Below are 21,852 nucleotides of genomic sequence, written 5' to 3'. Positions count from 1 at the left end.
GGGCCTGATGTTGAGGCCAGTCTTGTTTAATATCTTTATCAATGATCTGGATGAGGGGATTGAGTGCACCCTCAGTAAGTTTGCAGACGACACCAAGTTGGGTGGGAATATCGATCTGCTCAAGGGTAGGAAGGTTCTACAGGGGGATCTGGACAGGCTGGATCAATGGGCCAAAGTCAATTGTATGGGGTTCAACAAGACTTAGTGTTGAGTCCTGCACTTGTGTCACAACAACCCCTGCAACTCTACAGGCTTGGGGAAGAGTGGCTGGAGAGCTCCTTGGCAGAGAAGAACCTCGGGGTGCTGGTTGACAGCCAGCTGAACATGAGCCAGCAGTGTGCTCAGGTGGCCAAGAAGGCCAACAGCATCCTGGCTTGTATCAGGAATAGTGTGGCCAGCAGGAGTAGGGAAGTGATCCTGCCCCTGTACTTGGCACTGGTGAGGCCACACCTCGAATATTGTGTTCAGTTTTGGGCCCTTCAGTACAAGAAAGACATTGAGCTGCTGGAGCGTGTGCAAAGAAGAGCAACAAATCTGGTGAAGAGTCTAGAGCACAAGTCTTATGAGGAGCGGCTGATAGAGCTGGGGTTGTTTAGTCTGGAGAAGAGGAGGCTGAGGGGAGACCTTATCGCTCTCTACAGCTACCTGAAAGGAGGTGGTAGTGATGTGGGTGTTGGTCTCTTCTCCCAAGTAATGATTGATAGGATGAGAGGTAATGGTCTCAAGCTGTGCCAAGGGAGGTTTAAACAGATATTAGGAAATATTACTTCACTGAAAGGGTTGTCAGGGATTGGAACAGGCTGCCCAGAGAGGTGGTTGAGTCACTATCTCTGGAGGTATTTAAAAGACATTTGGATGTGGTGCTTAGGGACACGGTTTAGTGGTGAGCTGGCAGTGTCAGGTTTATGGTTGATCTTTTCCAACCTACACAATTCTGTTTATATGGAGCTCCAAGGGTCCACAGGTGTTACTTCCTAAGCGAAGCAGTGTCTCCCTCTGATATCATCAAGTTTATGCTGGACATGGGCTGACAAAGTGCACTCACAGCCCAGAAAGCCAACTCTCTCCTGGGCTGTATAAAAAGAAGCATAGCCAGCAGGTTGAAGAAATTGATTCTTCCCTTCTACTCCACTCTCGTGGGAGCACACCTGGAGTGCTGCGTCCAGCTCTGGAGCCCTCAGTACAGACGGACCTGTTGGAGCAGGTCCAGAGGAAGCCACAAAAATGATCCGAGGGCTGGAGCACCTCTCCTATGAGGTCAGGCTGAGAGAGTTGGGGTTGTTCAGCCTGGAGAAGAGAAGGCTCCAGGGAGACCTTACTGCAGCCTTTCAGTATTTAAAGGGGGCTATAGGAAAGATGGGGGCAAACATTTTAGTAGGATAGTACCTCTTGTGATAGAACAAGAGGTACTGCTTTTAAACCAAAAGAGAATATATTTAGACTAGATAAAAGGAAGAAATTTTTTACAATGAGGGTGCTGTAACACTGGCACAGGTTGCCCAGAGAGGTGGTCGATGCCCCATCCCTGGAAACATTCAAGGTCAGGTTGGACAGAGCTCTGAGGAACCTGATCTAGTTGCAGATGTCCCTGCTCACTGCAGGGGGGTTGGACTAGATGACCTTTAAAGGTCCCTTCCAACCCAAAGCATTCTATGATTCTATGATCTTTGTGGATATTTTCTTTAGATTCCTTTAGTTATGGATACTGTCCATGGGTATTAACCCTATCCTTCTTTGGCTTTTTGTTCTGTGCTCTTGTCAGAAAGCGGACTTTATTTTCTCTGATGGAAACATTTTACAATGAAACAATCTCACAAAATCCTTCCCTTTTTTGTACCACAGGCGATCAGGGTGAGAAGGGTTCTCGTGGAATGACAGGTCAGTGGATTGTTTTCCTGGAAAATGCCTATCTGTGCATTATTTGATTTTTTGAACAACAGTATAGCCCAGCCAATGCCAGTTAGCTTTCTGAAAAAGCATGATGATGTTATTGGTTATACGAGTTTTATTTTTGCACCCAAGTTTTAAACAAATAGATCCCATTCTTGATTCCAGTAATCTTGGTAGCAATCTTTGTATTTAGCTTTAGGGAAATTCTCCCTCATGTGCCCGTATTCACTTCACTTGAGCTTTTCTAATGCACAGAGACAGTCATGAATCATGAGGACTGAACATCCCGTCAATGCTGGTTTTCAATTGCAAAGCACCAAATATTGCTGACAGTCATAAATTGTATCTTCACCAAGATTTGTCTGATCATTTTCATACCATTTTGCTACAGGTGAACAAGGCTCAAGAGGAATGCCTGGTCCTCCAGGAGAGCCAGGAGCTAAAGGACCTGTAGGTGGGTAACAGAAAACAGTGTTTATATGTGGGGCAATGTCATTTCCACCCAGAGTGTGTTTCTACAAGCACAGACAAGGAAACAACATGGGAGTGGAATCATACTGGTTGTGATCCTAGATCTTTTCTCAAGATAGCTAAGATTAGCCTGTACACTCAGAAAAGATGTCCTACAGTTAAGTTGCAAGTGAACTTTTTCTGGATCTTTAGTAACTGCAGCCAAGGTTTCTTTCAGCTGCTGTATGATGAAAAGCCACTCGTGTTCAGGGCTGTGCTCTGCTTAGTAGGACAGAGCAACTGTGGTACTATTTCAGTGTTCCCTAACAATCTCTTTTCTTTGGACAGGACAAGCTGGCCGTGATGGACAGCCTGGTAAAAAAGGTAAGGGATTCCTTTGAGGTACAAGTGCAGGTACTTTCTGATTTGGCAGGACGTTGATTTGTAAAGGGGTGGGAGAAGATGGCAGCAGATTCATGTTCTGGGATCTTGCTGACTCAGAGGAGGTGTAGAGTCAACCAGGTAAGCATGGAACTGAGACATATAATGGAGCTGGCTCTAAACTTGTGACGGAGTTCTCACTACAGAACTCTTCTGCCATTGGTGTTTACCTCCCAGACACTGATGCTGGAACTGGCCAGTTGGCTATGAGGATACAATAGTTAGAAAGTGCTGCAGGACAGCTGGTGGCCAATCTTGAATGGATTGGTAGATTGTAAGTCAGGGACTTCTGGCATGTTAATGGTGATTATATCCCTAGGTGAACCAGGTTTTATGGGAATGCAAGGAGCCCGAGGCCCTCCAGGACCCTCTGGAGATGCAGGACAGCCAGGTAAAAGCATTCAGAGACCAAAAATACTTTTTGGTCAGTCATGAACACAGATGTCTTTGTCAACAATTCCCAGTCTTAATTTGAAGTTAAGGCTGGCAGAGGATCTCTGTACTGTAAACGGTGATGAAAAGAAAACACACAGGAAATCTAGATCTTTTGTGATCTCAGGATTGTACACACTGCAAACAAGAACATCAGCTGCTATGAGCTAATTTTCAGTTTATGTGCCATGTGCTAGGCCAATTTACACCACTTGTGGGATGTGTGCTATAATTTTAAGTAAATGTAATCTTCTTCTCCCTGTCTGTCATTTTCCCACCTGAAATTTGTTCAGACATCTTAGAATTTTTGCCTTTTTCTTCCAGGTCTCACAGGACCCCAAGGACCTCCAGGTAGGTTTTTCTACTGTGTTCCAATTTATCAATGACACACTCGATATGGGCTCAAAAACCCCTTGTAATTTTCCCTCTGTGCTGCTTGGGGCTTCCAAAGTGATATCCCAAGGTTTCTGCATCTCCCTTGGCTTTTGAGAAAGGTTTTGTGATTTTCATGTAGTTTTTAAGGAATACAGGGCCTTGGGGTGTTTGAAAATTTGCCTTTCCCCAAGACATAGTTTACAACAAGTAACCTGTTTCAGTTCCCTGTGCCTCACTGAAAAGACCTTCTAACCAGCAGCAGAAACAGAAGGGAGAGGATGTAGCAATAGAGGTACAAACAGGATGTGATATCTAGAAGCAGAGGTGGTCTGGGGGGCAAGACACCAGGGAGTTTGTCCAGGAGCCTCAGGACAGGGAGCAGTACCTGGAAGAAGCTACAAGTAAATCTAGGGAGTAGTGCCATCATCCAGGGAGCAGTGGGAGAAGGAAAGCCCTTAACTATACCCAGGGAAACTACCAGCTCAGTCTACAGTCACTGCAAATTCCCCCACTTGCTGTCAGGTACCTGCTTAAAAATGCTGAAAGCCAGTGCCTTGAATAGGGAGTTCCTTTTATAAACCCACAAGGGAAATTTGACTGGGGTACCTGGGAAAAATAGAACAAACAATGTTTGCACTAACCATTTTTAATTGTTCATCTGCCACATATCAGGACTTCCAGGCAACCCAGGGCGACCGGGGGCTAAAGGTGAGTTTTGTTTCTTCCCGAATACTTGTTTTCTACACACTTCATTTTAGGGAGGATTATCTGCTCTGCTGACCAGTCCCTGAATCAACAGTGGCATCTAGTGGTTTTAGGAAGGGAAGGTTTGAGAAACAGTAGCCAAAGCCTCCTTGAGCATACACGAAAGGCAGGGCATCTGCTGAGGCACTCAGTGTGACAGTTCTCAACTGAGAAACCTTAGCAAACCGGCTTCTGCCCTGAGCATGAGAGTATGATGGCTGGTGACTGCAAAGGAAGCTGCGTCCCTGCCTCAGATAAATCAAGGCCTACTGCCTATTCTAGCAGATGTAGTGCATGGAAAGCTGATCAGAGGATCTCTCTGGATTAGCTGAGCTCTGTTGCTTCCCCCATGACCTTCTAGTGCTATGACTTCTCAGGCAAGAGATTAAAGGCAAAGAGGACAGAAATGTTTAATATGGCAATGTCATTGAGCTAGTGACAAATCTTCCCCAGAGAAGGTCATCGTTTGTCTCTTCCTTTTCGTAGGAGAACCTGGAGCTCCAGGAAAAGTCATAAGTGCTGGTATGTAGTGGTGTGAGAGTTCAAACACTTCTGCTTTTGGAGGACGTTCTCTGTTTTTTGTTATGCCTCCTAAAATCATCTTGACTCTGTGTCAGACCTGTACTGGGACTCCCTGTGTTGGGAGAATACATGTGTTACAGATATGTGATTTCTTAAGGATGGATTTGTTACATGTTTGCTGGATACGTGTATATATGTGTCTGTGTGCAAGTGTATGTGTTTGTGTTTCAGAGGGTTCATCAACTATTGCTCTGCCAGGCCCACCAGGTCCCCCAGGCCCAGCTGGCCCTGCTGGACCCCCAGGTGTTCCAGGTGAGGAAGCTGCTCCTCTGCTGTGGTTTTTGCAGGCAGTTTGCATTGCTGTGCATCCAGTTCTTAATTTAATGTGTGATGTTTATTGTCCTGCCAGGTTGCCCTGTCTGGGAGGCAAGATTGTTCAGGCACTCTAGATACTCATGGTCCTCACCCTTCCCTGCATAAAGACCAAGATCTCGGGCTGAGTTAGGGAGGCAGCAGCCTCAAGGGAGAAATGGGATACAATCACAGGAGGACAGGACAGAAGGAAGGGCTGAGAAGATGAAGAAACTGGGAACACTGTTGTTGTCCTTTGATCTGATGAATGCAAAGTAGTGATAGGTCAAATCCAGCAAGTAGAATTAAGCTCTTTTGCCTCTCAGGAAAGCAGGCTTGTGCCTAATCCCTTTCCCAGCACTATTACTGAAATCAGGAAGTGCTTGTATTCCAGTCTTAGCTTTGAACTCAAGACAGCAGAAATCCCACATGAGCATCTACAAATCTTTCACAGAAACACAGAGAGACTCTGGCTATATATGAGCTTGGTCCTCAGACTCCTCTGTCCCAGGTCAGACAGTGCCCTCCAGCATATTGGTGTCAGCCAGCAGAGTTCCTGAGCCCTGGTTCTCATGGCATTTCTGTGCCTGTTGCAACTGTATAGCTGGAGCTAATCCTGGAGCTGGTTTGGTAGAGCTAGCCTCGATTTGCAGCAGAAATGCAAGAAGAGGGCTAAGCGTATTGTATTTCTATTGTGGTCTGTGACAGTCTAGTTATTTCCCCAGTCTAAGAGGCACCAAGCGCTTTAATTGCTACATGATGGAAAATAAGCCTCTTCTCTGGAACTTCAAGTAATACGTGGGACATTGATTAATTCATACCCCACAGCAATTCCATTTACTTGTGCAGGCATATATATTATTTGAGAGTCTCAATTCTTATAAAAGACGTATTGATTCTTTCCTGCTACTGTAAAATACAACCAGGAAAATCTAATGCAATCTTTTTTTTCTTTTGAAACCAGGTCCTGTTGGACCAGCTGGTCTCCCTGGGCAGCAAGGTACCATTCTCCATCAGTTTTGATTCTGCTTCTAAGATAACTGAATTCATTATTTTTCCCTTCATTACTAATTCTCTCAGCCCTTGGCACAATCTCTCTCCCTTTTGTTTGCAGATTTCTTCTTTTCAGTTAATTTTGCTGCATTATTTGTCTTAATTAATCTTGTAAAGAATTTCTATTCTTTTTTTCTTTCCCAGGGAAAGAAGCGGGATGGGGGGGGCTGATAAGAACCAGTATGATGTGGATGCTGCAAATGTCCTTTATTCTTATGTTATTTTTTCTGGAGGCTGAAAAAATATTTCTAAGGCACATCTCAAGTGTAGTTGTTTTTCTGTGGTAGTGGATATAGCCCAGCTGGATTCCACCTGCCATTCTGAAAGGTGGGAGAACACCCTAGAGCCCAACTGGGAATAATGTCACTGTGAAACTGCTTCCAATTGGACAGGCATCTGTCTGGAAGGGCCTGAGCAGAGCTGACTCCTAAGAACCTTTCTGACTCAGTTTTCTATGATCCTGTTAGGGCAAATTGTGTAGTAATTTCCACATTTGAATACAGTGTCCCTCAGAGCCAGGGACTGAGTTCATGCTCCCGGTTCACATAAGCAAAGTCTGAACCTGTTGTCAAGGAGGTGAGGAGTGGGCACAAAATGTCACCCTCTCTCAGTTAAATAATTCACTTTCTCTTTTATTTCCTGAAAAAGGTCCGCGGGGTGAGAAGGGATCCCCTGGTGAAGCTGTGATAGAAACTATAAAAACAGAAGTCTCATCATTGACATCTCAAAGTAAGTGGGCCTGCCTTTCCACTCCTTTGCTTGTAGAGGTGCCAGAGGCCTCAAGGCCTGCTCACGGCTAAAAGGAGATGCCTCTACCTCTTTCCCTTCAATGTGACAGAGGGCAAGTGTGTGTGTATGTTCAGTGGTGGGACAGCAATACCAGCTATGCCTTCTGCCCTCCTTCTCATCTGTGCATCCCAAAGTGCTTTCAAAAGGAGGTAGATACCACCAGTCCATGTCACAGAGAGGAAAGCTAAGGAGTGGTGACGGGTGAACAGTCCCCAACAGCAGAGATGGTCACAGAGCTGCGAGGTTTCAGCCTGGCCTTTTAGCCACTGTAGTCCCAGAGGGCAGTTCCTTATGTAATATGAACACAGCGCCATCTGTAAGAGGAGAACCAGTTTGAAAAGGCATGTTAATCTAAGCAACAGAAACCAAAATCTCTCTGTGAATTAGAGTACCAATTCACAGAGGAGCAAATGCTATTTTAAGATGAAAATAAGTGGAGCAGAACAGAATGGTTTAGCAGCATCCCGAGAAAAGTGCCTGCTTTCAATTTGCGATACTAGATGTGTGGTACATTTACAGTCAGTATTCTTAGGATGTGGGACCTCTGCAATTGTGCAGGAGAGGCAAGGCAGAGGAGGGCATAAAATCATAAATGGTCCTTGCCTGGTCACCATCTGAATGGGGTCACGTAGATCCAGACCATGCTTCAGTACTGTCCCCATTCATACTTACCCCATTCAGGAGTCTTGGATCTCAGCATCACTGCTTTAAGTTTGTGCCTCAGTTTGGAGGTGAGGATACATCTCCAGTCAAGATAACATAGTGCAGCTACTTGTTAAATAATGGCTGCGTAATGTTCTCCTCCCAGAATTTGCCTCTTGTTGAAAGAATCTTTCTTCTCCTCAAAAGTTCTTTCCCTCCTTCTCTAGCCTTTGTGTCCTTTGCCCTTTCCCTCAACAACCATTACTCTCCAGAGAGATCTCTGCCCTCTTTCCAATATGTTGGCAGCCTGCTCAGCACTGTACTTTGCTTCATGTCCTAACGTGCCTGCTGGCAACTAAACACATCCCTCTCTATCTCAACTTCAGCTTAGGTCAGCCAGGTCCTGCCTTAGTCCACCTTTGTCTGTAAGAGCTTCTAACAGCAATGTAACGACAGCGTTTCCATAGCAGCAGTAGCTCCATAGCAACAATTTTCCCTTTTTTGTGTGTGTTTCATTTGCACAGTGCTGGCAGATTTACAAGGGCGAGCAGGGCCACCAGGTCCCCCTGGACCACCAGGTATGTAATATCGGATTGCTCAGTACGTAAGCAGGGGAAGATAACACACATGGCACATTTCTGGGCCATGCAGTTTGCTGAGTAAATATTCTATAATACCCGTTTCTTTCTTCATCAGGTGAATCTGTGCAGGGACCCCCTGGACCTCGTGGCCCCCCAGGTAAGAGTTTGTTTCTCTGAAACAAGCCTGGAAGGTGGGAGGTTTTTCCAGTGCCTCTGTCCTGTGCCTTGTGGTATCCCAGAGGCAATCTTGGACCTGGTGGAAGTGAGTAGGGCTGACTTTACTGGAAGCAGAATTTCACATAGTGGGTTCCTACTAACACAATTTCACTGCAGTATCCTTTCACAGCAGCAAAACGCTGCCCAAGAGAGGAGATTTGCTTGGGCAGAGGTTCATTAGCCAGAGTAGTAATTCATAATAGGACACTTAACATTCTCAAGTCCCCAAAGGTAGTAACTGCAATCAGTTCCATCTTTACTTCTTACTTGGATAGCCTTAACTTCCAGCTGGGGACAGGTGGCGCAGTTCTCACCATGAGGAACATGTCCCCACTCCACTTCCTGTAGCACAGATCTCCTTTTCACAGCCAGAATAGGTGAGGTGCAGGAGGACATGAGACAGGAGCATAACTCCATTCCTTGTTCTCTGCTCAGTAGCAAAGGGGAGCAGGTAGGTGGTGATGGAATTAACCTTCCCTCTCAAGGTAGTGAAGACTAGCTGGGGATAGGCACTCTGTACCACGAAGAAAGGAGTTTCTCAGTCCTACGTCTGCTGTGGTGGCAAAGAATGATGAAAAATAACTAACGGATAGATGTATATGGAGAAAATGATAGTAGGCTACTCTTGGAAATATTGAGCTATGGCAATGGCTGGAGATATAGCAGCTCTGACATGCATTTATTTACATGGCTGAGGCTTACCATTCCTGAAGCCTGTTTGTGTCCCTTTTGCCTAGGAGAAGGATTGCCAGGACCTCCAGGCCCACCAGGGAGACCAGGATCTTCCATGTCCACCTCAGGTAGGTTCTTCCCACTCACTCCCTCATCTATGCCCTGGGAGTCTCCTGACTGTTGGGGTTCCAGAGAGCACATCTTTGGCTAGGACCAGGTAGAACCAGAGAAAACTTGTGTCATGTTCTGTTGGATGTCATGAACAAACTTTTTTGTTTTGATTACAGAAACATTCCTCACAGGCCCACCAGGTCCACCAGGCCCACCAGGCCCAAAGGGAGACCAAGGTGGGTATATCCTACCGCCTCACCAAGATACTAGATAGATCTCAGCACCTCAGACTGAAAAGAAGGAAAGAAGGGCTTGGAAGCAGAAAGTGTCCTGCCTTTCTGTGGCTGTAAGCAAGCTAGCACAATGGTCACTAGATAGGACTCCTGTCTGCTGCCATAAGACAAGTCAGTCTTTGTCAGAGAAGTTTATTAGCCTTCAATATTGATGTCAAGGTAATCACTGTATTCAGATCCCAGCTTTGCAAGCCCATTAGATTCAGAAGCATTCAGAGTTTCAGATTTTCCGTTAAAGGGGAACAATCTTTTTGCAAAATGCAGTGTGGACTTGGCTAAGTCAGGGCATGGAGGTGGCCCAGTGAAGTGTAGCTCAGCTCTCAGCTGGCAAGAAAAGATGGGACCTGTTCTCTTTACCCATTTCTGCCCTGCAAATTGAAGGCTGTGATAATATTCTGCAGTGTGGGCTGGGATGTTGCAGATCAGAACAAAGCAAATGCTAACACTGTTCCTCTGCTTCCCTGTTCACAGGCGAACGAGGTCCACGAGGATTCACGGGTAAGGAGGCTTCCAGGAGATATCAGTGGGGTACAGTGTAGCTTGCCTGTGTATATGACTGCTCCTCCATTTCTGTCCCTATGCAGGAGAACCAGGAGAGCCTGGCCTTTCAGCATTCTCCTCCCATGGTCAGTGTGGGCCCCCTTTCCACCTTTGAATTCATTATCCCTAGGCTGAAACCAGGGGTCAAAATCCTGCTCTGTTGATTCTAGCTTAGTTTTAGTGGAGCCAGGATTTTGTCCACACACTTTATTCCTATGGATCTCTGACTCTTCTTCTGCAATTTTCAGGTGAAAGAATCACCATCCAGGGACCTCCAGGAGTTCCAGGCCCACCAGGCCCACCTGGACCCAAAGGTGAAGTTAAAAATCTTTCTTTGCTGGTGGCCTCACACAGCCAAGAATGGTTGACACTTAAGGGAAGAGCAACCTTGTCCTCTGAGAACTACAGCTGTGCTCACCCCTGCCTTTTCAGGCAGAGCAGGACCATGGCAATAGAATTGCTCTGAGCACAAGGCACCTGAGCAGATCACAAAAGGCTCAGGAAAGCTGCTGTGGCCTCTTCCTTCTGCTCTTCCCCAGCAAGATGCTAATTCTAGATAGTCCTTACAAGGGTGGGTAGTTGCTTTTCTGACCACATGTAGCTCAACTGTTTTACAGGACCAAGTATGCAACATGTAGTGATACCCATTACAATTGTCTGTCTCACTCACTCTGGTTTCCAGGTGATGCAGGTGTCCCAGGCGCTCCTGGAATCCCAGGAGCATCTCGAGGTAAGAGGCCAGACCATCATTGCTCTGATATTATCAAGAAATGCTGACATCCTGGTGGAGACTGAAAAAGCTCCTTTAGGTTTCACAAGTGTGGGTGCCAACCTAGCACTGCTGGGATTTGTGTTCAAAACCTCTTTTTTCACAGCCTGCCTTAAATCAGAAAAGTTAAGAATTGCAAGTTTTTGGTTTCCAGCTTACTGGGGATCCTTTGAGCCAGTTTGTCCTCATGGGACACGAAAGAAAGGGTTTCCAGGTTGGCTAACCATGTTTCACAAGGGATTAGGGAAGCTGCATTGAACCCTCTTGTGGAAACACTTCTGATCAGAACAAAAGTGCCCTTTGTTCTGTTTTACTTACCCTCAGGTGGATTTATGTGGCTTAAGCTGCTTTCATTCTGAATAGGAGCATCTCTATATTTGGGATATTAACGCAGTTTCACAAAAAGTGCATATAGATTAACTTAAGCGACCCTCCATGTGAACAAGCCCTCTGCTTCTCCACATTTTGTTTTAGGAATACTACCTCAGGGTGCTGGGAAGACAGACACCTTAAAGAGCATGAGGTGTCACTCGACACCAAGGTGACAGGAGTCACACAGGGCCCACCTGTATCTTGCAATGGAGACCAGTGAGGAAGTTCTTGAGCTGGTGCTGCCCAGGCTGACTGGGATTGGGAGAAGCAGGGCAGGGAGGTTAGCCTAATGAGCTCGAGTGCTTTATGGATCTCTCTCTACATTTCCACACAGCATTGCACCCTGGTGCACAAACTGACCAGGTCTGTCAGTATGAAGCCAGGCAGGTCTCTGGACTCAGCCCTGCAGAGCTGTGTAGGCTGACTTATAAGATGCCAAATTAATTGAAGACATTATACTGCCTAATTGCCCATGCTCAGACTGTGTTTAAACATGAAGGAGGAACCCCTCCATAGTCCATTCCCAAAGCTCTTTCCAGACCTGTGGGAAGGGCTCAATGCAAGCACACTTTAGCATCTCTTGGTCTAATGCAATCGGGTGAAAAACATTCCTTCTCCTTACAATGCTTTCTGTAGGTGGATCCAGACAAATTCAGGGACCCCCAGGACCTCCTGGGCCACCCGGTCCTCCTGGCCCAGGTGGAAGTTCATCTCAAGAGATTCAGCAGTATGTCACTGACTACCTGAAAAGTGAGTACAATGAGATTTTGCCATGGGTGGCAGATGCATGCTTATCTCTTTTGCTCCCTGAGCCCCTTGTCACTCTCACTTTAGAAGCAGCAGCCCTACTGCTCTGGCCTTATTTTTGTTGAATACTATGAAGTGCTGTTGCCCACTGTGGCCTCTGCAGAACTGTCCTTCTATCCGTCTGCTTTTTGCCAGGGGAAGAGGGTCCAGTAATTGTGTATATGGCCATTGTCTTCCCTCTAGTGATGTGGGCATATCTTGGGCTTCCTACCTAGGTGACAGCATAAGGCATTATTTGACTGGTGCCCAAGGCCCTCCAGGCCCTCCAGGCCCACCTGGAATCATCACCACTGCGGATGGGATGAGCTTGGATTATGCAGAGCTGGCTACCCGTGTTATGAACTATATGACAAGTAAGCACCATGTTGGTAAACGCTGTACTGAGTCACGCTCTTGGCTGAGCTTGTGCAACACCTAGTAAGTGAGAACTGGAGGAACAACAACAGTGTTTAAATAGCAGTACCCCAACCCAGTTATTCATCTTCTGCAGTCTTGGCCCAGGACTCCACACAGCTGAGATGGCCTCTGAGCTTTGTCCCATTTTGATGGCTAGATTAACTAACAGTTACTGCTGTTTAAAAAGTCTCACATTAAACATAGCTGTTAGACCCTGTAACATCTCCAACTCCCAAACAGAGGTGGCTGTCTTTGGTATATGTGGTCTCAGGTGTTCTGGGGCTGTCTTGTATGCTTGGGGCCCTGCTGAAGAAGGTGAAATTCCCAGAGCTTTTGGAAGCAGCCTGGAATCTCAGTCAGAAGAGCACAGACCACATCACTGTGGAGACAGGGAAGCTGTGTGAGAGAGCAACTGATTCATGGCTGGGGGCATGGGAAGCCCATTCCACGGGTTAAGCCGGATTAATTCAGCTTTCCTTTGTCCCTGCCTGACCCCTCTTCACCTTGTGTCTCCTCTTAACCCTGCCTGATATAAAACCTTTTCATTCCCACAGGCTCTTCAGATCGCTATCAGTCATTTGCCAGTTCGGTATCAACTACATCCGTTTTGTACCAAGAACTTCTGGATATGCTTCAGAGTAAGTGACCCTGGAGGGAAACATGAGGGATAGGGGGTCAAGCATCCCAACGGACTGGTGATCTGACCTTCCCTTCTAGTCTTCTGCCTCCAACCAGAGTTACCAGCAGCTGCTTCAGAGGGCAAAGGCCTGCCAGAGATGCTGCTGAGTGACTTGCAATGTCACCTTCCAAGTCCTTTGGAGACAGATTTATGTGTCTGTACTGGAGAGTTTACATGCTTTCCTGAAGCTCTACTTTTACCTGTTTTCTTTTCATACCCACTGTTGTAACTCTGCAGTTTCTCACTCTCTTGCCTCCCTTTCACTCCTCGACTCTCTAGGTGGCATCTGCCTATGATGTCCCTCCTTTTCAGGAATTCCCCACAATTTTCCCCAGTCTCCCACTAAACCTTGGGCTTCTGCTTTCCAGCTCCTCCACTCTCTTAGGACTCCCCATTCCTTCTTGCCTTCTCCAAAGCCTTGCTATGTCTTTGTTATTAGGGTGAGGAGGATAGCCAGCTCTGTATTCTTTTTGACACACACTGTTACTGTGGGTTGATAGATAAATCACCAGGATGTCATTTTGCCGTGCCTGAAGGTGTTGATGATGCTGGCCAACACTGCACTTCTCCGATGTGATCCAGTGGGGAGTCAATCAGATTCCATATTCCAAACAGACAAATAGCTGCTGAAACACCACAGATCTTAGCATGGTCTTTTCCCTTTACCCAAGATGTTGTCCAAGGTGTCCTGAAGAAACAGAGCACAAGGAGGTCACTTTGGCAATACAAATTCTCATCCTCCTCAAACCCCGGGTTGTAGGATGTTCCCAGCCCTGTCACAAATGTTTGTCACACCATACACAGGGCAGATCGCACTCAGAAAAGGAGGTGAGGGAGGAAAGTAACTTTGCATCCATAGGTTTTGATGGTCTCCATAGTGGTGGGGGCTCAGCTCACAGGCTGGGAACCCCTCACACCTGTCATCTTTGCAGCAGCTGGACAGTCTTAGAAGATGCATTTTTCATTTCCAGGGGAAGAAATTCGTCAGTATCTGACTGGACCTCAGGGCCCACCAGGACCTCCTGGACCAGGGGGAGATGGCATGTCTCTGTCACTGGATTATGATGAGCTGACCAGACGGTTTATCAGCTACTTGACAAGTAATGGTCTTTATTAGTGTGTATTTCCCTCTGTTCCTTTGGGAGCTGAGCAGAAAGCTCATGCTGTCAGTGAAAACTCTTCCACTGTTGATTGTGTGAATTCCTATGTGTCGTGATCTCCTCACAGGGATTGTGAGAGACTGGGAAGAGAACACAGATACCCTGTAGCTAAGATACTATCCATGGACCCTAGTAATGAGTTCTTGCTTCTCTAAAAACTGAGCTTAGAACATCATTTCACCTTAGCCATCTTAGAATTCACATCAGCAGCTTCAAGTGCCTTTATAACCCTTTTCTCGCCGGCTCTGTGGCCAGGGTATATCTCTCTGTGGAAGAGCTGATCTGCGCCTACTTTGTGTCAAGGCAGCCCCGGCAACAATCTCTTAGAAGTTTAGAGTTAATTGAAACAAATTCCACGTCTCTGCTTCATTTTCCCATCTGTAAAGGGGTGATATGGCATGTAAGAACTGTCAGACAGAGAGGACTCCGGAGCATCCCCAACAGCAGTTCTAAAATGCCTGATCTTGGCAGCTGCAACTATCTCCTTAAAAGCAAGGCCTGGTCTGTGCTTACTCTGTCTGAACTGCCCTTGGAGACCAGATCTCACCAAGGGGCTGCTCCAAAGATGGTGTGAATTTCCTCTTTGGCTCTGGAAGCAGGAAACTGCTGTCTAACAGCAGCACCCCAACAGCTCGAGCAGGACAGCTGCACTTTATCAGCAAGGACATTTCACCAAAGCAAATCACAAAGGTGCAAAGTTTTGCACCAGAGCTGCTGACAGCTAGGCACACAGACGGAGCAGCACATGCATCAGCCAGTGGGTCACAGCTAAGCTACATGTCCTGGGGTGCCTCCCCACCCCCGTGTCAGGGGTTCATGAAATGTGCAGAGCTTTTGCCAAGAATAGAGGCCTGAATCCTGCCTGTCTGCAGGTACCCTTGTATTGGGATTAAGGGGGCAAGTTTTAACTCCAGTCCAGAAGAAGGCTTGAGCCCTGCTTCCCAGCACAATCTGATGATGGTAACACTCCACCCTGCAGGAGTCCTGACTGCATTGCTGGTGAACAAGCCCTGCAGCCTGTCTGCTCACACTGTAACAGCCTCTTTTGATAATGTGCTACTCTTGGATCTGTTTGTTTTTGCAGATTCTGGAATGAGCATTGGGCTCCCTGGACCACCTGGGCCTCCAGGGACACCTGGTATATCTTACGGTGACCTGACAGCATACCTGCAAAGTAAGCCAACTTCTTTACTGCCCTGCCATAGTTCCCTGCACACCTCCTGGATCTGTTTTTTACAGGCTTGGTCACAGAATTTCCCCTTTTGCCCACCACCACAAATAACCCTCTTGAGACTCTGGTGGTCTCTCTGCCTTAGTTGGCAGTACTGCAGGCCTCCTGGGCTCTGCCAGGACCTGCACAGGCTGTGAGGGGCTGCAAATAGGTCACCATGCTCCTGTGGAGAGCAGCAAGGGCCTGTCTTGGGGATGGGGATGGAGGAGGCCTTTGTCTTCTCCAAGCTCTGCAGCATAAAGGAATTTCTTATGCCACTTTTTAAAGTATATTTAAAGAATAGGGGCTTCTACCCTTTTTGGGATCTCCTGACTTCCCAATGACATCTGTACGCAGGGAAGTGAAGTGCACCAAGAAGGCTGCGCCAGAAGGTGCTGGGGAGAAAAAAGCAACTTTTACTTGGCTGTAGGTGGCATTACCTGTATTGTCAGGGAAGGTTCATCAGGGTTGCGTTGGTTTGGGTGACCTCTTTTCTTCCCTTGTGTCTTACAGACTCTGAATTCAGTGGTCTTGTTGGGCCCCCTGGTCCTGCAGGGCCCCCAGGACCTCCAGGGATCCCCGGATCATCTGGCATCTCTCTGGAGGACATCTCTGCTTACCTACAAAGTAAAGCACTTGTGTTTCTCATGGCTGGCAGGGAGATTCTGTTTGTAGGTGCTGGGGGAACAGAGACTGAGATGTAGCTTACCAGGGGCTGTGACTGCCCACTGAGAACAAGGTCACTTTAAAAAAAAAAAATCTCATCAACATCAGCGGGAAAGGGATGGAAGTTGAGGTTGGAGCCTTTAAACTTTCAAGATCCCCAGACATGTGTGATTTCCTTGTCCTCTCACTGTCAGAAAATAATTCTTCCTCTCTCTCAAGGTGTGGGATACTCCTCCCTCTCTGGAGTCCAAGGTCCACCCGGCCCTCCTGGCCCTCCAGGACCACCTGGCTTCTCAGGAACCGGCCTCCTGTCCTATGGTGACATTACCCACAGTGACGAGTTCAGGAGCGAGCTGATCCAGTACCTGAAGAGTAAGGGGACACCACCCATCCTCCCTGCACACATCCTGAGCCATGCGTTGCCTTGTGTATGCTGCTGGCTCTGCCACAGCTGAGGCACTCCTGTAGGAGCCTTCCCCGAATCGGGGCTGCAGCAACACCTGATCTCTACAGCCAGGTCTATGCAGGACTACACTGCACCCCATAGGCTTGTCTCCTCTCAGTCTGACTGCGAGGCAAAAGTCCATGTTCTGTGCAAAATGGACAAGCGCTGGGCAGTTACAATTGGCCTGTACTGAACAGCGAGTCCCCAGTAAGGTCACCTGCAGAGTTTTGCCGTGGGAACAGCATTTTCTTTGACAAGCACCTGCCTAGAGAGCAATGGGTGCCATAGGAGTTGGAGGGCAGTACTGGGCCAGCTGTGAAGCAGCATTGGTCTGAGCTCTCATGCTGGCAAGTCAACCCGGGCAGCCTTTCAAAAACATTGGGGGGCCCCTCATGTGTGGGAGACTGGTCACAGAACAGGCAGAGGTGCCGAAATTGGTCTGAGAGGAGCGCACCCTTCTGCAAAATCATTGGGCATGTTTCTAAGGTTGGGCACCCAAAATTTTGAGAGAGGTGGGAAGGAGGAGGGTGTCATGCCATCTGCAGAGATCAGGGTTGACATGTGCCTGCTGCATGAGAAATGGCATTGGATGAGGGTTACTGCGACGATTGGCAGAACAGAATTTCACACTCCAGTCTTCATTCAGGTGGTAGCACAGGACCTCTGCCAAGCCTGGGGGGCCCTGGTACCCCAGTGCCCCTAAGTCCCCTCTCTTGCATTTTGCAGGTGATGAAGTTCGAAGCTACATCTCAGGGCCGCCTGGGCCCCCTGGGCCACGGGGACCACCAGGACCCAAAGGAGACAGTGGCTTGGTGGCTGGGTCTCTGTCGTCATCATACCATGGGTTACGGACTTCCGAACGCTTGCACGGAGGATCTTTTGGTGCTGAGGGATCCCATGAGGGATCACTGGGCACAGGCAGCTCATACGGCAGCTCCATGAGCAGCATGTCATCTTACCGTGCCTCAGCTGGCAGCGATGGCTCTTATGATGCCGCCATGGGCAGTGATGGGTCTTTCGATGCATTGCTAACAGAGGAGGGATCACACAGGAGAGCAGCCAGTTCAAGCAGATCCTACAGCAACTCCTTCACTGGTTCCCTGGATTACAATGAGCTGGCACGCCACGTGTCAGAGAGCCTACAGAGTGAGTGGAATGCCTGCTTGTCCTGACCTTCCCTGTCCCAGGCTACAACTCCTAAACCCCTGTGCCCGGTGGCATGCTGTTCACTTCCCACACCCCTTGGGCTGCCTACAGCTCTCCCTTATACCTTCCTGCCTCAACATCCACCCACAGTTTTCCCAGAGTTGCTTTCAAATGACATCTCTAATTCCTCAGGCCAAGGTATTCTCCAGGACCTGATGTCTTACACTGTACAGGGACCCGCAGGTCCCCCAGGCCCTCCTGGTCCCCCTGGCATCAGCAGGGTGTTTGCAGCCTATGGCAATGTCACCGAGGACCTCATGGACTTCTTTAGAAGTAAGTGACGTATTGACTTGGTGTTTCTGGCTCACGCACATGAGATCTCTCCAACCTCTCGTAGACCTAGTGATGTTTTCACCTTTGTGTGCTACAGTAAAGATACAAAGCTGGAGGCAGACATTCTTTCCATCTCCTGCCTCCCTCGCTGGGGCGGTGCAGTCTCATCACTAGGAAGGACATCGAGTTTTCCTACTATTTGTAGGAAATGCATCCCAAACCGTACTGCGCTTGCAACCCCCGTTGCCCATTCTAACACGGCTGGGCTGGCACATGCAGCGCTACATGCGACAGCCGGTCACTCTTCTCAAATTCACCTCTCTGAGCGTAACCAGCTCCAGCCCTGTGACAGGCGGGAGACTCAGAGAGGGTGGCAGAGCAGTGCTGGTGTAATGAGCTCACAGCCCACCCCGGGACTTCGCTGGGAGCAAAAGCATGTTTTTAAAAACCTGCTGTCAGTCGGCCTAAGCCCATCTAACCTGGAGAAATGTCCTTCTATTGTGACTCACTGTTTCTCTAAGTCAACACAGAGCCCTCTTCAAGTGGTTTCTCTCACTCATTCCTCCCCTCCTTTGTTTCCCTCGCCAGCATATGGTACCATCCAGGGGCCACCCGGTGAAAAGGGGGAGAGGGGTTATCCTGGACCCAAAGGTAAGCCTTGCCATCCTTTCCCTCTCAAGCCCTGTAATGCCCAGCACTGTGTCCACAGAGATAGTCGTCACGGGGCTGCTGAAGGTGACAGCCTCCCCACAGTGGAGGTGGCACCTGCAGGAGCTCAGCCCAAGCACCAGCCCAGCTTGGTCTCCCTTACCCTGGCCGGTCCCTGTTCGTGGGCCAGTCATGCTCAAGGGCAAACCTGGTCTTCTCATTCCTTCAGGCGACCCTGGACCGATGGGCCCACCAGGACGCCATGGGCAGAGGGGACCAAAGGGAGAGAAAGGAGAGAAAGGTACGAGCATCTGCCATCCCCAGAGAGCAGGGCTTGCCTGTCGGGGAGTGGAGGATTCCCCAGGCACCATCTCTGGGAAACACTGGAAAACCCATGAGGCCCCATTCTTTTGTTTTGGTTCTTTTGTCTTTTTTTTTTTCCCCACAGGGACTTTTCAAATAACTCTCCTTTTGACTTTCTTATCCCCAGGTGAACAAGTGTATGTTGGCAGAAGAAAACGAAGAAGTGTTGGGGTTTAAGGAAAGAGCCAGCTCAGTTCTGCACTGAGCAGCATTCCCAGCAGCCCACAGAGAATTAGCTCGAATCTTCACTGCCTTAATGCTACAACGCCCTTGCTGAACAGCTAACCACTTAGACTTGATAGTTCAGTGTCACTGCTGAGATTTCAGTGGCTGTTTTACGTGTCCAGCATGGCCCTAATGTGGTTATTTGCTCCTGTTGCTGATGTTTGGCTTAGCTCTTCAAAGTTCCCAGGCTTATATGTCTTCAGGCTGGCAAGGGCTTCCTGTCTCACGCAGTCCAAGTTTCTTGTATTACTCCCAGATATGTAAAAACCTGTTTTTTTAACAACTAGACAGCAAAAAGAAAAGAGAAACCAATCCCTCTCCCACCAAATGCATGACTTTTCAGTGCTTAGGTTCAGCTCACAGGACAAAAGGCCATGTAAGAACCCGAGGACTAAGCCTGCGCCCGCACTGGGATTTCCTCTCCACAAGCTCTGCGGTGCCGGCCCTAAGGAGGCCCTGGTGATGCCGGCACTGGCGGTGCTGAGCAGGGCTGTGGCTCGGGGGTGCACCGAGGTACCCCAAACAGTGACCCACAGGAGACACCGAGCCCAGCCCTGCCAGCGCCCAGCTGCTGCAGCGTAGCAGGTGCTAACGGGGTGGGGGAACCAGCTGGGCTCTGCCTTCCCCACCCGGCTGCACGGCCGTGCTGCTGGCTGCCCCATAGTCCCCACTGCAGAGCTTTCAGACCCCCCGGGTCGGCACCCACTAGCAGCCCGGCCCGTGGCTTGCTTTGGAGAGTGCTGCCCTGCCGGCTGGGCACTTTGGCGATGCTCTGTGTCCATTAACCCCACGCCCGAGCCCAGCTCCCTGGGCAAACCGGTACCGGCGGGGCCCAGGCAGCAACTGGGTACAGCGCATGGAGTACTTTGCAGGGCGCCTGGTGGGCACATGCTTTGCGATGCCTGTTTATAGCAGCACAGTGAGATGTAACGTGCACAGGGACTGAAGCACTTTTAAACATAATTTGTTGATCTTTTTTAAAATATTTTTTGTATTTTTGTCTATATTTTCAACATTGGGGAAAAACAGGTTTTTAATGCAAACAGACCAATTAAAATGTGTTTTCCGCCCAAGCTTGCCTGATCAGTGTCACGCTGGGCGGTCGGCACCAGCTTCGCTGTGACCATGGGCAGACACGCCTTGTGGGTTGGCTGGCTGCCGGCGGCTGGTTTGCTTCTCGTCGCGGGTACGTGACCCAAGCAGACACGGAGCTGCTTCCCAGGTGTTGGCGGCCTCCAGGCACATTAGCAGGAGCCTCCACGCGTTGTCCCAGGGACAGCTGGCAGCCCCTTGCACGGCGCCTGGCCTCTGCCCGTGAGACGCCGCAACAGCTTTATGGCGGTCCTGGGGAGACACGCACACACGCTCTCTCTCACTCTGAAGTGCTGCTTTAGTTCCAGGTATTGGCCGAAGCAGGTCAGTGGGCCATCGTTATAGCAAAAAACTTGCTTGAATTGCTTGTTCTCAGTCCAGGTTTAAACACCCATTGTCCGTTCTTATTTCCAGTCTTAGTGGTGTCAAGTTTTGGTGTTCCTCCCACAGCATTGCTTAGGAGAGTTTAGAGCAAAGGCCTGTGTGAAGCAGGGCGGCTTTCAGAGCGCAGCGCCTTGCAGTGCTTGCCAATAAACCCTGCGTCCTTCTGGGTGATTCACGCTCCCGCACCTGGCTCTGCCGAGATGAGACATTTCCTTTTAATTCTGTCTTAAAAACAACAACAAAACACGCTTGGTGTCATGTTTAAGTGCAGCAGCTGTGTTTCCATGCCTGAAGCCATCCCTGAACTGCGCGGGACCACCGCACCGTGCTTGCGGGCGGTGCCGCGGGGCAGGGCTGGGCCGCTGAGAGCGGGCGGAGGCACCGCAGCGCGCCTGTGCGTCCTACCCCAGCCCGCGCACCTGGCCCATCGCTCCGCGGGCTCCGCTGCCGAGCGGCGCCTCCTTCCTCTCCCGCAGCCGAGCGGGCAGCGTGGCCGTCACGAGGGGGGGACCCACGGACTGGGGGGCAGAAAGTGGAGCTCCTACAGCCCCGAGCTGAATTCCCACTGACAGGGCTGAGAAAACGACGTCCTTTCAGGTTTGTGCTAAACCGGCGCTCCCGCCCCGGGCTATTCCTATTCCAGTCAGGGAGCCACACGTTGTGCAACGTTAAGTGATTTTTACACTCAGTTGTTTTAAAAATTCTAAATTGTCCCGTTCGCTCACAGATTACTTGCATTTCATGAGCATTTTCCATGAACAAAATGGAGGCCGTCTCAGCAAACTGTGATTTTATTGTATTTACAGCAGAATTATTACAATATTCTACAGAAAGCCATGAAAACAAATTACTTTTATAAACAAGACACAAAAAAACCCCTGTTGTATGGCTGCTACTGCAAGTTCATCTCCATGAGCTGTATATACAGAGACCCTTAGCCAAATATTCATCCATCTCATGATTTTTGGTTGCTTTCTGTAAGGCAAAAATAACCTGGTTTGCAGTTAACACGAAACATTCAACAAACGGCTGGGGCAGCGGGAGGTGGGAGGTGC

The 21,852-nt window shown here is 48.8% G+C and overlaps 1 protein-coding gene across 1 annotated transcript in view; it reads left to right on the top strand.

Moving 5' to 3' along the window:
* Window positions 1-20,394, top strand: part of COL17A1 (collagen type XVII alpha 1 chain) — a 45,754-nt gene extending 25,360 nt beyond the window's left edge. Inside the window, exons 28-57 of the mRNA XM_064464099.1 lie at window positions 1,843-1,878; window positions 2,282-2,344; window positions 2,689-2,724; window positions 3,101-3,172; window positions 3,538-3,564; window positions 4,261-4,296; window positions 4,819-4,854; window positions 5,086-5,166; window positions 6,170-6,205; window positions 6,907-6,987; window positions 8,214-8,267; window positions 8,386-8,427; window positions 9,224-9,286; window positions 9,446-9,505; window positions 10,034-10,060; window positions 10,147-10,188; window positions 10,351-10,416; window positions 10,785-10,832; window positions 11,880-11,993; window positions 12,266-12,403; window positions 13,001-13,084; window positions 14,097-14,225; window positions 15,370-15,459; window positions 16,009-16,122; window positions 16,381-16,533; window positions 17,333-17,752; window positions 17,945-18,085; window positions 18,674-18,736; window positions 18,963-19,034; window positions 19,224-20,394. Coding sequence (XP_064320169.1) covers window positions 1,843-1,878; window positions 2,282-2,344; window positions 2,689-2,724; window positions 3,101-3,172; window positions 3,538-3,564; window positions 4,261-4,296; window positions 4,819-4,854; window positions 5,086-5,166; window positions 6,170-6,205; window positions 6,907-6,987; window positions 8,214-8,267; window positions 8,386-8,427; window positions 9,224-9,286; window positions 9,446-9,505; window positions 10,034-10,060; window positions 10,147-10,188; window positions 10,351-10,416; window positions 10,785-10,832; window positions 11,880-11,993; window positions 12,266-12,403; window positions 13,001-13,084; window positions 14,097-14,225; window positions 15,370-15,459; window positions 16,009-16,122; window positions 16,381-16,533; window positions 17,333-17,752; window positions 17,945-18,085; window positions 18,674-18,736; window positions 18,963-19,034; window positions 19,224-19,273 — 2,474 coding nt within the window. The 3' untranslated portion in view covers window positions 19,274-20,394. The remainder of the gene's footprint in view (window positions 1-1,842; window positions 1,879-2,281; window positions 2,345-2,688; window positions 2,725-3,100; window positions 3,173-3,537; window positions 3,565-4,260; window positions 4,297-4,818; window positions 4,855-5,085; window positions 5,167-6,169; window positions 6,206-6,906; window positions 6,988-8,213; window positions 8,268-8,385; window positions 8,428-9,223; window positions 9,287-9,445; window positions 9,506-10,033; window positions 10,061-10,146; window positions 10,189-10,350; window positions 10,417-10,784; window positions 10,833-11,879; window positions 11,994-12,265; window positions 12,404-13,000; window positions 13,085-14,096; window positions 14,226-15,369; window positions 15,460-16,008; window positions 16,123-16,380; window positions 16,534-17,332; window positions 17,753-17,944; window positions 18,086-18,673; window positions 18,737-18,962; window positions 19,035-19,223) is intronic.
* Window positions 20,395-21,852: the final 1,458 nt, after the last annotated feature.

This window comes from Phalacrocorax carbo, chromosome 12 (genome assembly GCF_963921805.1).
Source record: "Phalacrocorax carbo chromosome 12, bPhaCar2.1, whole genome shotgun sequence".
Taxonomy (NCBI): Eukaryota; Metazoa; Chordata; class Aves; order Suliformes; family Phalacrocoracidae; genus Phalacrocorax; species Phalacrocorax carbo.
Note: the sequence above shows the minus strand (reverse complement) of the source record. Positions and strands in the feature narration are given on the sequence as shown.